At 37.3% G+C, this 13969-nt stretch overlaps 1 protein-coding gene across 1 annotated transcript in view; it reads left to right on the top strand.

Annotated features, from left to right (window-relative positions):
- The window catches only part of GYPC (glycophorin C (Gerbich blood group)), a 29249-nt gene extending 23128 nt beyond the window's left edge, over positions 1-6121 (top strand). The window contains exons 2-3 of the mRNA XM_066323036.1: positions 2503-2553; positions 4774-6121. Coding sequence (XP_066179133.1) covers positions 2503-2553; positions 4774-4970 — 248 coding nt within the window. The 3' untranslated portion in view covers positions 4971-6121. The remainder of the gene's footprint in view (positions 1-2502; positions 2554-4773) is intronic.
- Positions 6122-13969: the final 7848 nt, after the last annotated feature.

Here is a 13969-nt window from a genome sequence, read left to right as displayed (position 1 = left end):
ACTTTCACACCTGCCCAGCAATACTGTAATGTTGCCATGAATCTCATAGATATTTTGGACAAAATGAAATTTCAGAGAGATTGAAAGAGGGATTAAGGGAATCTCTGTGCCCTCCATCAACATTGCCCCAAAACTGATCTGGGGAGCAGAACTTTACCGTCTGGTCATTGATGGTAGCTGCAATGTTCTGGCACTCCGACTGATGCAGCAAAAGGCTGTCTGGGAAAACCTTTTCTTCTGTGGTCAAAAGGAGACACTGAAAGGAGTATTCAGGTCAGGACCTTCTTGTAGCAAAATGGAACTGTGGTGAGAGAAACCACATCACCATGTCAGCTGGTTGCTGAAGGGCACAGCACTGCCAGCTTAGCAGAGCAGTGCCAGCTATACCATAGCTCAAGATGAGTCCTGCATTCTGTTGCAAACTCATAAAGATGGAAATGAAAACTTTTCTGCAAAGTGATGATAGTGTAATCCATTATCAAAAAGCACTGTGATGGCAAGTACTAGAGATAAGGCACCTGCTTGTTATCTGAATCTGAGAGGCACCTGAGAATGCCAGGTACGAGCAGAGAGTTACTCATAAACCTTTTTTAAATTAAGGGGATAATAATTTGATCTGGAATTAATGTTTGGCAGCAAGCTGTGTGGCTTGGGAAGCACTTTGGAATTCACACCTTCAAGTATTTGATTGCTGTAGAGGAGCCTGCTTTTTTGGCACGCAGCGTGTATTTGGTGTGTAAAGAAATACAGAGCATTTTGACCTTGAGGCAATTAATCTCTTCTGAGCACATGGGTTTTGAATAGACATAGATATAATAACAGTTTTTAAATTACACAAGATGTGCTCAATCTTTCCGTCAGTATATAGATGGAAGAAAATACACGAAGGATCTCTGGGGGAGGAAAAAGTACTCTTACTTTCTAGAAAAAGCACTTCCCATGTTTGAGAAGAGGTGAATCCTTTGAATCTCAGCTCTCCTCGATTTGTTGCAAACTGATGTTAGAGACTGGATATGAGCAGGGAGAAAACTGCTGATAGCGTTTTGTTCTTGAATCATATATATAGATATGGCAAAAGGCATTCCAGGTATCAGCCACTCTGAAGTTTGTAGAAGGATTTGGAGTTACATTTTCACCTTTTCCAGAGAATTTTTCTATTTTTGCATTTTCTATTTTGCATTTACCAAGGGAAAAAAAAAAAAAAAAAAAAAAAAAAAAAAAAAAAAAAAAGACCTCACATAAAGCCTTTTTTCTTGTTCCAAAGCCAGTATAATTTAGAATTATATAAATCATACAAAACTAAATAAAGACATGAGTATCCTGTCATTAACCTAGAATAGCACAGAACTCAAGGAGTTTATCACCCTCTCAGATGTCCATGTAACTAGGTGGGCTGATATTGTTATATGGGCCATATAACTAGGTGGGCATGAAATAAGGAGCAGAAAATAATTCAGAGTTCCGTCCTGATCAACTGAGTGGAAGTTGGTGAAGAAATGCTTGTCTGTATGTTTTTACTTCTACTTAAGGTCTGTATCATACAATTGAGAGGAATATCCTCACTTGGTTCTGGGATATTTTTTCATCTCCCCTTAAAAAGCTTTCATTAGTTGTTTTGGCTATTCTTATTTAGTGCTATAAGTAGAATCAAAGTGTAACTCAAATTCTAACTGCTCTTTCAGCAGCTTACATTTCAGACCAGTTTCTTAATTCCCAAAAAAACGTGGTCAGGTACTCCTCTTTTGCATTTATATTGTAAAGGGGTTTTTTTTGTTTGTTTGGTTTTGTTTTTGTTTTTTGTTTTTGTTTTTTTTTGTTTGGTTTTGGTTTTGGTTTTTTGGTTGTTTTTTTTTTTGGGGGGGTTCTTTTCATAAATTATAATGCAAATAATGTTATTTGATTTATCAGCACTGAATTCAGACTTACTCTAAGTGGGGACTGTGTTATGTACCACACACATGAGAGGCCTGCTGTGATGTCAAGTGTAAGCTGAAAAGAAAACAAATGCAAAGATTAAAAACAGGACAGTAATGATAAATATATATTAATTGAAATCAATACACACGGAATAATTTGCACAAAATCAAGATCTGGACCGTACTCTGGAGAGCCATAAATGGAAAATAAATAGACACCAACCTTTTTTTCCCCAAAACTACCTTTTAGAGAGTAATCACAGTACCTAAATGCTCTTAATTTAAGTATTCACTGGAGGATGTTACAGGTAAGTGCTCATAATAAACAGTAGGTGTTTCCCTGAGGGCGATAATGATTTGCATAATGTGCCAGCTATTTCTTTTCCAGTGTTATGATGGCAGAAAACTGTTACTGTAAGGTTAACTCTAATGTGAAGTTTCATAAATGCCTTTTGCTAACAAGAGATATTAAGTTCTGAGTTTCACAGGTTAAAATAATAGAACACCACCAGTGCAGTCACTGCTTCTCCATATGATCCAATTTCTTTCTTAAAATTAACTTTTTTACATTCTGTTCTATTTATAGATGGAGAGGTGGAGAGCCCCACAGCTGGAGCAGATGTGGCTGTTATTGGAGGTTAGTAGCAGACCGTACTAAGTATCACCATAAGAATTAAATCAGCAGGTTTGTTGATTTCTTGCATTTTGCAAAATCCCTGCCTTGCTGACAAGACAACAGGAGCGGCACAATTAGAGTTAATTAGGCCAGTGGGAAATCTGCTCCCAGAGGGGCTATTGGCAAGATAACAAGATGAGATAATGAGCATAAACCATATACTGAGCAGTACCACTCTCATCCATTCTCCATTTTAGGACAAAACATCAAACAGTTCAACAGAAGAGTCAGTCTTTGATTTCCTTCAATATTCACTGGGTCAAGCTTCTCCTTTAGTACAGAACTGGTGTAGCACCTTTGATTTGAGCCATGTTAGTTTATACCAGCTGACCCTTTATTGCTACAAAATTCACCACACTGTATTTCCTGGTGTTCCATTAAAACTCTCTCATGCATTTAAACTAAATACAGTTGTCAGAATAAATGAGGAAAGCTATGTTCACGGAGTGAACCTGTCTTTTTATTTTTATTGTGTTTGTTCATTTCCATGCTAACACACTAATTTCAGTCATTCACAAGGGGCTATACCAATCATTAGTGCAAATTGGTGAGGTTCTGCTATATTTCCCTCAGGTCCCATCTCCTGTAACTTTAATTTCAGCTTTCTATGAACAAGTAGCAGGTAAATTGATTTGTACTTAGTCCCCTAGGCTTATTAATACTGTGCTACATCTAAAGCCTATTAGAGCCTCTTGTGTCAAGGGATACCAGTGAGGTCCTAAAAATTGATGAAGCCCACACTGCAACCATGATATTATTTTAAGCTTGAAGTTCTCTGTATAAGCAATTTCATTTCTGCTAGCAGTAACTTTGCACTCCAGAACCGAGTACCATGAAGTCTGGACAATAATGTTAAGGCGTATCTTTAAAGACAGAGTTATAATCTTTATTTACCCTGCTAATATTCTGCCTGTTCCTATGTTTTTATGCCTGTAGGGTATCCCCACTCAGTTTATTGATGCTGATAAATCTAAAGCTTGGACATACCCACTCTTGCCACTTACCTTGAATATAAGATGCAGAAAAGAGGTACTCTCTACCTTCCCTTCATTGTCTCTGCAGAGTAGTGGGCATTTTCAGGAAGGAATTCTTGTGACAAAACATAAAATTCACTTCTAGAAGAAATGATCACACACACACCTTTTACCGACAGCAGAGGAAGCCCTAGGAATGCTCTGTTCCAGTTCATTTTATTTTGTATTTCTTTAATGTTTGGCTTATTCCAGGATTCATATGAATATAGAATCAGCTCAGTATCATCCTGGATCCATGCAAAAAATCGTGTTTAAAAATTGTAAAAGTCACAGAAGTTGAATAAATTTCAAAACACTTAATTTTGCTTCACTATTTATAAGTGAATAATTTTATCTGGAAGGAAAGGGATAGAGTTTGTAAGTTTTTAAAGAATGGACTTGTCATGGATTTGTCATTCTTTGCACTTGTCAGGACTTGTTATGAACTACTACCTTTCACACTGGAAAAGGATCTTGAATTTACTTCCTTTCACTAGCGGTGTTTCCATTCACCATTTAGTCATACACTCATTGGCGTCATCTATAGAATTTTTGTCCACTCAACACATAGCTGGAAATCAGCCTTAGTCCAGGAGACAAGAAAGATCTACCCATAATCCCTTCCTTCTGCCAGGTGTCACTTCCACATTCATTACAATCAAACTTTCTTAATTAGAGCACAGAATGGAATTGAAATGGCAGCTTGCAAATAGAGAGTCATGCAGCTCCTGCTATTTGTTGAATGTCCCCTATGAAATACTCAGCCCTGAAATTGAGAACACTTGAGGAGGCAGGGTTGGGTTGTCTGCAACACCACCACCCCCACCCTGGGTGTGTGCTTCCAGGAGGATGAGGGAAACCTTTTGGTTTTCCTTTATGCTCTTTTATTTCTCCTCAATTTGTAATGAACTTCAAGTTCCAATATGTTCAACCAAATCAAGCCATTGATTTGAAAGAAAGCTAGTGAGAATTTTTCCTGTATTCCTGCAGTATCTCTATCCCATCTGGTGTTTTTGCAGCGTGTTCTGACTGTGGCCACTGCAACACACAAACCCCTTATGACACAGGGGCTTTTCCCCAGCAAGCAGCTCAAGTCGTAATGTCTGGCTGTGAGACGCTTCTCGTATTTTATCACTGGTGATACACTTAAGTGATCTCTCTCCTCCAGGTGTGATTGCTGCCGTGGTATTTGTCCTCATTTGCCTGCTGGTGGTGATGGTCAGGTACATGTACAGGCACAAGGGCACCTACCACACCAATGAGGCCAAGGGAACCGAGTTCGCCGAGAGCGCGGATGCCGCGCTGAAAAACGACCCCGCTCTCCAGGAAGCAGTGGATGACAGCAAAAAGGAATATTTCATCTGACAGACAAGGATTTCCATGGAGACTTCCCCGAGGGAATCAATCAGAAATATAACATCAACAGAAGTACTAAGAGGTGGATAATGTGAGGATACAGGCGAGCATCCTAATTGAAAAGTATCTCCTTACTTTTTTTTGTCACTGAGTTGTTTCTTTTCCTCTAGCAGTGAAGAACTAAATGCCAGATACTTGCCTGTTGATTTTATTAGAAACACAGCTGGTCACAGTTGAAATCAATATCAGATAAGAAGAAACAAAATCTCAGTATGAGTGATACACCAAAACCAGATAAAGATAGCAAATGTCAAGCCTTGACATTTGGTGAAAATAGCAGATGCCAAATGAAAACATCCTCCTAGAGTTAATGATGCATCCTATTCTGATATGATGAAGAACTACCTGAAATTGAATTTCAAATGGTAACAGAACAAACATTAAACTAGACAGAGATGATCTAACTTGAAAAAAATACATCTGTAGCCCAGATATCCCCCCCACCCCCTTAAATGTGCTTTTTTATTGGCACAGGGGAGCTTATTTTGTTTGTTCGGGGATTTACACTGGGATTTTTTTAATTTTTGAATTTTATATATATATATAAATCGAAGACACTTCAAAGAAATAAAACTCTTGGAAAACATGGAAAAGGTAAGAGTGAAGGATTTATTACTGACTTTCTCTGCATGGCAGCTTGAGAACTGCAAAATGTTGGAATTTACAATGTAGCATATAATAGTCAGTAGACACGCAAATATGATTCCAGTTAGTCTGTGGGTTTTCTGCACATATGCATAAATAGATAGATATTAAAAGGTAAAGAATCCTGGTTTGAGTAGGCCCTTTGAAACAATGGAACTCAGCTCCATTTTTTTTTTATGTAAGATATTTTTGCCTGAATATTTATTTATTTATTTTGCATTAGAAAATTCTCTGAGTGACCACCAGCAGGACTGTGGATTTTTGCAGGGAGAGGAATTCAGTTCTGGTGCAGATATGAGTACATCTTTCACAAATGCAACCGTATGACTGTCACTATAAAAAAACTTGTTCATCTGCATCCCACTGGCTTTATTTCTCACTCTGTATGGCTTCTATGCAGTGTGCTAGACCAGAGAATTACACTGACATCAATGCTTTATTATAAATAAATAAATGGATTATTCATGGTGGGTCACATAAAAAGATCTTATTCCTCACCTAAGAATCAACGGTGATGAGTTTCTTTACCCCAGTAAGTTGGCTTCCTAATTGAAGCCCACGGTTACCTCCAGAAATATGATAATTGTTCCCTGCACCTGCTCATCCACAGCTGTCTTGGTGCTCTGGACTACTGAAAATAGAGGTGGAGAAATACAAGATAACAAATAAGATACTGATGAGCTCTGCTCAAGCTGATATATTTTTTCCTGTGCTTTGATCTATATATGTATGTACATATATAGAGAGTCATCTACAGCTGTGCCTTAAAAATACTGTTGCTGATCACTTGTGCTCACTTCTTGGCACCAAAGCGTGGAAAGCTCCTGGACTCTCATGTTTGTGACTGACATTGGTCTCAAAAATGCTGTAAGAGATCTGGGTAAGGGAAGACTCTGAAGAAGAAACAAGAAGAAGAAGGAAGAAGAAGAAACAAGACATTTTTGTCTGAATCACAATCTCAGTCTTTTGTCAGTACTTGAAGAAGATGGACTCTGAATTATTTTTAGAATCCAGATATCTTTAATTTTGAATCTTAAATCTGCATGTGTCAGCATTTTAACCAAAGAATGTGAAACTTGTGCCAAATTTATTAAATGCTTAAGATACTTTCCGTACCATTGCAAACCATATTGTATTCTGTGGCTAGTGCAGTACAAAATGCACAAAACACAGTACTGACAGAGCTCAAATATTTTGATATTATGGACCTGACTGTCTCCTTTTTTGACCCCTTAATATTTTAATCATTTTACTACTTTTGAAATAGGAACTATTTTATTTCCCCACGACAAGTGTTGGAAAAAATCACTGAGCTCAACTGTAAGACTGAGTTTATAAAACTGAAGACACCTGACCCTCCAATTCAATAAAAATGTAAATATTTCGTCTGAGAAAAGGATAACTGGGGTGGCTTGAGCTCTGCTGCCTCTCCCACACAAAGTGTGGGAACACCAAAGAACTTTCCTCCAGACACAGCAGGACCTAGAGAGGACTATCAGCCTTTTGTCCCCTTTCATACATTCAGAACATGTAACATTATTATAACTATTAAAGAAAATTGACTTTAGAGAAAATTGTGATGGACACAGGAAATAAATTCCTGCCTCTCTCCCCAGTCATGAAATTCTGGGGTTTGCAAGTTGAGCCTGCAGATTTTAATTAGACACCTGTGTCGTACCTGTTACACACGGGAACCTGACTTAGTGTTTCTTTTGGTGTGGGTGTGAGTTTTTAATTATGAGATTATTATAATGCTTTAGACAAAGTGCCGCACTGGAATTGTAGAGGCCAGATTTTCTGGTGGTGTAGCATGAGTTCAGAGGAGCTCAGCCAATCCTTAATAGTTCAGTCAACTTCAGACTTTGTGTCATTGCTTCCCTTAAATCTCAACTGAATGCAGCTTCTGGGCTCTGACTATATCTCTTATTAGTAGCTTAATTAACAATCTTTATCTCACTTTCCCTATTAATGTAGGCTGACAAACAGTCCAAGCACTCCAGAATAGTTTCCCTGTTGGTAACGAGCCACTTTGAATACTTGGGCAGTAGCACTTCTGTCATGAGCTGTGGTTTCAATTAATTTATTTCTTCATTGTGTCTTTCTGGGTTTCAGGGTCTTGTGTATTTAAAAATTACTCAAGCACACCCAACAGAGAGAAGAAATGGTTTGTGGAGATTTTCTGTTTCTTTGTTTTCTTGGGGAAAAACTTTGTAGTGAAGAAAGCTCATGATATTTGGTGGCAGGCAGATTCTAATGGCCTCATCCTGCTGTTTTTTATTTACACAATAACTCTACTGTCTTGAGTCATTCAATTCAGTTGTAAAAGGAGTGCATTACAAATTTTCGATAACTTCTACAACTAATTAGCAAAACATCCTTCTGCAAGCAGCATGCTGTGCTAACACAAACATTGTGTACAATGCTGAGACATCTCGGTTGGCAGACGCAGCTTTTCATCACTGACGATTTAATGATTTTTAAAATTTGTTTCCTGAATAGAATAATTAATGAAACAGATTCTTCTTCCCCCCCCCCCCATACTTTTATGTGGTGTTCCTCAAATGCTGTGGCCTGTTGTCCTAAAGCTCTTTGGTGCTCCATCTTCTCAGCTGTGGCTGCTGTTCTTGCTCTCAGTCCCCCAGCTCCCATCTGGACCTCTACTGCCTTCTCTATGGCAAAGGATTAGCCATTTACTTATGTATTTATTTATCTGTTTTTATCGATGAAGGCCCCTCTCTGCTAGCCAGTAAAAATTTTCAAAATGGTTTTAGGTTTGGATTGCCAATTGTATGTCAAATTTGAGCAAACCTGACCAATCTGATCTGAAACAGATTTACAGAATTATCACATATGCCACATTTTTATAGACAATGGGTCTAAAAATAGCATTGCAAGTTCTGTAGTTGTTAAATTTAGTGCTAAAAATCTCCAGTTATCATCTCCAGTGTTTCTCCCTAAACAAGGGAGAATGATGATGATCCCTCAAGCCGCTTGATTTTGTCCTCATGCCTTAATGCCCTATGAAAACTTGTTGAATCTCACTTTGCATAGGAAGTCACAGGTCCACATTCACAAGTATAAGTTATTTTTCAATGATGTATGGGAAAGCAGTGCACCAAAATGACCAATATTTGCTGAAGTTGGCAGACAGAAAATAAATATGATCCTGTAGGAACACAGGATACTTTTTTAAGATATATGGAAATGACAAGAATAGTAACCATAGTATTTCTGGTGACATTAGTGAGTTTTAACAATAGGTTCATGAAGCTTTCAAATTCTTTCACTGATAAAAATAATCCCTTGCAAAGGGAAATTAATCTCCTTTTAAGCCATTTCTTTCTGTCAGTCTTTGAAAAAAGTTTTCACAGATTAAATATTCTGACATTCTGCCTTAACATCTGGAACTCAATTTCTTCTAATTTTATGAGCATAACTGAAAGTCCTCCCCTGCAAAAAAAATAACGACTTATCTATCTCATCCTCTGAAGCATCATTACAGCTCAGCAGAGTAGCTCTGTGTGAAAAAAGTCAGCCCCAATTGTGTATCTGGCCAACCAGATCATGGACCTGGTATGTATTTTTTCTGGAGCTTGGCCTCTATTGTTCCAGGTTTTCCCCAGGTCCTATATGACATTGCATGAAACAGACCTGAGGAGAAATTAGTCAGCCACTTGTCAAGGAAATGAGACATATGTACATATGTGTAGTTTTCTTCTTTTTAGAATACCAAGACCAAATCACTTTGGGATACTATTAAAAATAGGACTATGGGATTTCTCAGAACATCAAGTTCTTTCTTAAATTAAATGTAGGGATCACGAGGGTACATCAGTACATGCAAATAAAAAGGACTATTTTCTTTCAACAAGGGCTGAAACGTTTATAGTTTCAGGATAAGCAGGAAAGGACTGAACTATTTAAAGACTGCAAGAATCCCTCACAGAACAGAGGAAACACTGAGACAAGATGCTGAGAAAATCAGTAAAAAGGCATAGAGCAAGAAAAGGTAATCTGACGCTAATAGGGAAGGAGAGAAGTTTTTCTTCAAACAAAATAGATAGTCCTGTTTGGAGAAATCAGTGTATCTGCTCACTGTAACTGCTGACAACAAATTTCTTTCAATTATATGAGGTGTTTTCTTTGAATTAAATGAGATGTTTGGATTCCTTGTGTGTACAAGTCCAATCAACAGAACACTCACATTAAATGTATTAAAAGCTGTTCATTGCATTTTCTAAAATCTCTCGTTCTTCACATTAGAAATCTTTGTATAAGTGCAGAAGCCTCACAGCAACAGTTCATTAAGAACAGAATACTTAATACCCAAACAAGCAATGGACCCACATCTATTGTCTGGAAATTTGGGTAAATAAAGGAAGCTAACAATACCAAAATAAAACATAGATGGTGAGAAAAATTTCCAACCATATTACAAAGAACTTAAATATTTGTGGTAGGAGAGATCCTTCTCTAGTTCAGGACAGTAGTACTGTAAGTGACTGAAAATAAGGAATTCTTATTCAATGTGCCCATTTCCTGTGTGGTTGGGCCAAAATCCCACTGAATTCAGTGGGACCAGCATTTTATTGATCACATTTATCCTTCCCGCAAAAAATTGTATTTCCATGCATGTCAGAAAGAAATACATTCAATTAAAATAAAGTCTTTATAAGTGCTGATCTTTCAGCATAACTTCTTGCCTTCACATCTTTTCTGTTGTTTCAAACTGTATGTACAATGGAAAGTATCTGAAATGTACTAAGGTGTACTAGTAATACACCTTAGTGATAGTAGATGTACTACTACTATGTGATTGTACTATGTTGTACTAAAGCCTGTTTGGATTGCAGCATTGTATGAAAAGAACAGAGAAAAAGAGGATCCAAAGCTTACTGCTGATTTTATGTTAAAGCTGACTATAATGTTTGTATTTGCCAAAGCTATGAATACACTGATGGTGTAAATCTACTATATTTTGAATGGAAAAAATATGAAGAAATTAATAACTTTATAATTAAAGTTGTAATTTTCAGCATTTAAAAGGCTCTTCTCATATTTTTCTTCTTTTTTAGAACATCACGAACTTTTAGAATTGCCAATTATGTTGCTTTCATGAGAATGTAGATCAAAAAAGAATAGACAGTTGGAATTTTTCTTAATAGAGCACAAAACGCCTAAAAGATATACTGCTGGTGTTTGCATTAAAAAGCAAGAGAAGCTTTTGATAAATCTTAAGAAGGAGTCAATCTTCAAATGAGAAATCAAACAACTGTTCTCTCTGAAGAAACATTACTCTGTGGATGCTGGTGTGGACCTGTGCACTGCTCTATGATCTAAGGCATGGTATTCTTAAAAATTCTGGGCAGATTATAAACATCTAATGGCTATTTGCTATTGCCTGACCTGCCTTTCACCCAGCTGGTACCAAATGTGAATACTTCTTCTTTGTTCTTGGTGTTTTCCATACAAAGTACCTTTTGTCTTAATATATCCCAGTTAAAGAGTACTGAGAAGATATAGCTGGTATGACAAGTATTGTAATAGAATTATTAAGGCTGATAAAAACCCTATAGGATCATCCAGTCCAACCATTAATAATCTTGCCACTGCCAAGCCCTTTTTCAAAGATCACTCTTGTCAGTGAGAAACGGTCTTGAGATAATATGTAATTGGGTCAAAACAGTACCTCAAAGTGGTGAAACCTGGAGGGTCCAGAAGGACAGTGGATCACCTAAGTTTTGATATCTAAAGAAACTCTCCCAATGGGCCTTCAGTGTGCCACAGGACTTTGATGTGTGGACTGTTTGGAGGCCAGCACCAGCCAAAAGGTTCATCAGCAATGTTCTAATGATGAAGCAAAGATAAGAAAAGAGGAAAGGCTACTGAAGACTACAAACCAGATCCTTTATTAGCCAACATTGTATAAACTGTACCTGTACTTTGTACCCCGGTCAGACAACAGGATTCAGTGTCTGGAGGTGCTTCCAATTCAGCAGCCCAAATCTGTGATGGTTTTTACTGTTACCAGGGGCACAGCATGGCAATTCTGTGGAGACTGGCCATGGGCTAATTGCCAAGGAATAATCAAAGTGTGCTCACACCAAATGAATCCTTTATGGATGGCCAGTAGCTGACAAGCTTACAGCAGAAAAAAATAGGTGAGTAAAGAAAATATTAGCAAATAAAAGGCAGTACATGAAAATAAGAGCTTTCAGAATGAAGTGCCATCAAATAGCATGACCTTACACAAACATATGATTCATTTCATAATTATTCTATAACCTAAAGCTTCAGCACAAGATATTTGGGCTACACTGAGAAAGAAAAGGGTCTAGACCTTGAAGTAATAAATCTGTTTCCCAGTAAATATTTTGATTAGCATTTCTATTTCATCCTCAAAAGAAAGGTTTCACACCTTAGCAACTAATCTTGCTAGAACTATGCATAGAGGTGTTTCTTAATTTCTGATGTTTGCTTAATGACCAGGAACACCTGCATGGTCACTCAGTTTCCAGTACCTTGAAAGGAAAGTATTTAATCTTGCTGAGGGATTGGTACCAAATTCACTTGGAAGGACTTTTCAATGTGACATATAGGTATGTTGATAAAATGCAGCTCGGTGTCACATTCTTAGTTACTGGGAACAATCATCTTTATTCATTCTAACACCTAACAGAGTGATCAATAGTATTTTAATAAAGCCCCCTGTTATTCATATTTAACATAAATAAGATTTTATATTGTATTTCAATTAAATTACACTTTCTGCCATTCCTTACTGACAATTTTTGCTTTCTTCTCCATTCATAAGTTTTTGTTTCACAGGTGCATGTGAGATCCTCAGGGCTCTCCATACCTTTTCTCATACTCCTGTAATATTCTGCATAGAGACTTGTGCTCAGAATTTCTTCCATAGAGTAGAAATACCTCGATTCCCTTCTTCTGTTCAGCAGCAGCACAACTTACCTAGCAGAACAAAATTTGAAGAATCAGAGATTATTATACCTCTCAGTTTTCTGGTAAAGGGATAAACACCGTTGTTCCATGAAGGGAGCTCAGGATTCTCTCAGTCTTTCTTCATGCATGACATGAGTAATGCTTCTGACACCAGGATGCAAGAAAGCAAAATGAAAAATGGAAGGCACAGCATACAATCAGGAACAAGTGGATTCCCCTGAACAGCAAGATGTTGCTAAAAGCCTCGACAGAATTATTTTTCTTTGTCTTCTCATTCAATACCTCTCTCACCTTCTTCCCTGTAAAGAAACATCTGGCAGCTGTGTTTAACTTTAACTAGATCTCTCATCTCTGCAACTTTACTGACTGCAATGAAAAATGGATTACAGGCAAAAGGATAAGAGCAAATGGTTCAGGATCAGATTACTTCAAACCTTATCAGACCCACCAAGTCAGCTTAGTCCTAGCTCCACTCACAGGTATAAGTCACATGGGCTTTGAAAGCCTGTCTTCATTTTTTCATTTTGTTCCAGCCCTCAAGCCTTGTTTTCATCCTCTCCTGCTGTAAGACTGGGAATTTTCTTATTAGACTCTGGCTGATCTTTTCATGGATGCACTCTTCAGGAGACAGAAAATACTGTTGTTGCATTGATTGTGGTTGGGTTTTTTCCCATACAAAAAAACCCTTAAAACTTGACAAAACTGTTTTGTTAAACTCCAGTTGGTCAGGCTTTCTGGTAAGGAAGATAACGGAATAGTTGTGTGTCTCGGTTTAGGGGCATAGGAGCATTGAAGATTTAAAAGAAAACAGTACTAGAATATTTTTTGACATGGACCAAACAATTTCTTTTCTATAAACAAGATTTTTGGCCAAAGTTGAATTGTTTTTGAAAAAAAACCTCTGAAGTCCTCATATTTGTCTACTCTCTGAAACAGAGAGTAAATAAACAATCAGTTTGAAGAAAAAGCATTTTTAATCAACCAGATGAACAAGAGGTCATTAGTCACTAAAACAATTTCTTTTCCAGCAGTTCCGTGTTGTACAGTAAAATTTGTTAAGACTGTACAAGGAAAATAATATTTTGTTTCATCTTCTCTCTGCAGGAACATTCATGAAATGTGTTTGTGTCATTTTAGCCAATAAACATTTTTTTGTGCAGTGTCTTTCAGGGTCTTGCCCTCTCTCTATTCGAATTGTATTTAAGGCGGAGATGGGAAAATATATATAATCATTCATTGTCTAGCTCCGAGTTCAGGTGAAAGTTCCCATCTTCCAAAGTGCTCTTTTCCATTTTATTGATATTATTATGGCAAATTAAACTGCTGAGAAAATGCTATACACT

This window comes from Sylvia atricapilla, chromosome 7, assembly GCF_009819655.1.
Source record: "Sylvia atricapilla isolate bSylAtr1 chromosome 7, bSylAtr1.pri, whole genome shotgun sequence".
NCBI classification, from domain to species: domain Eukaryota; kingdom Metazoa; phylum Chordata; class Aves; order Passeriformes; family Sylviidae; genus Sylvia; species Sylvia atricapilla.
This window is presented reverse-complemented; position numbering and strand designations above follow the sequence as displayed.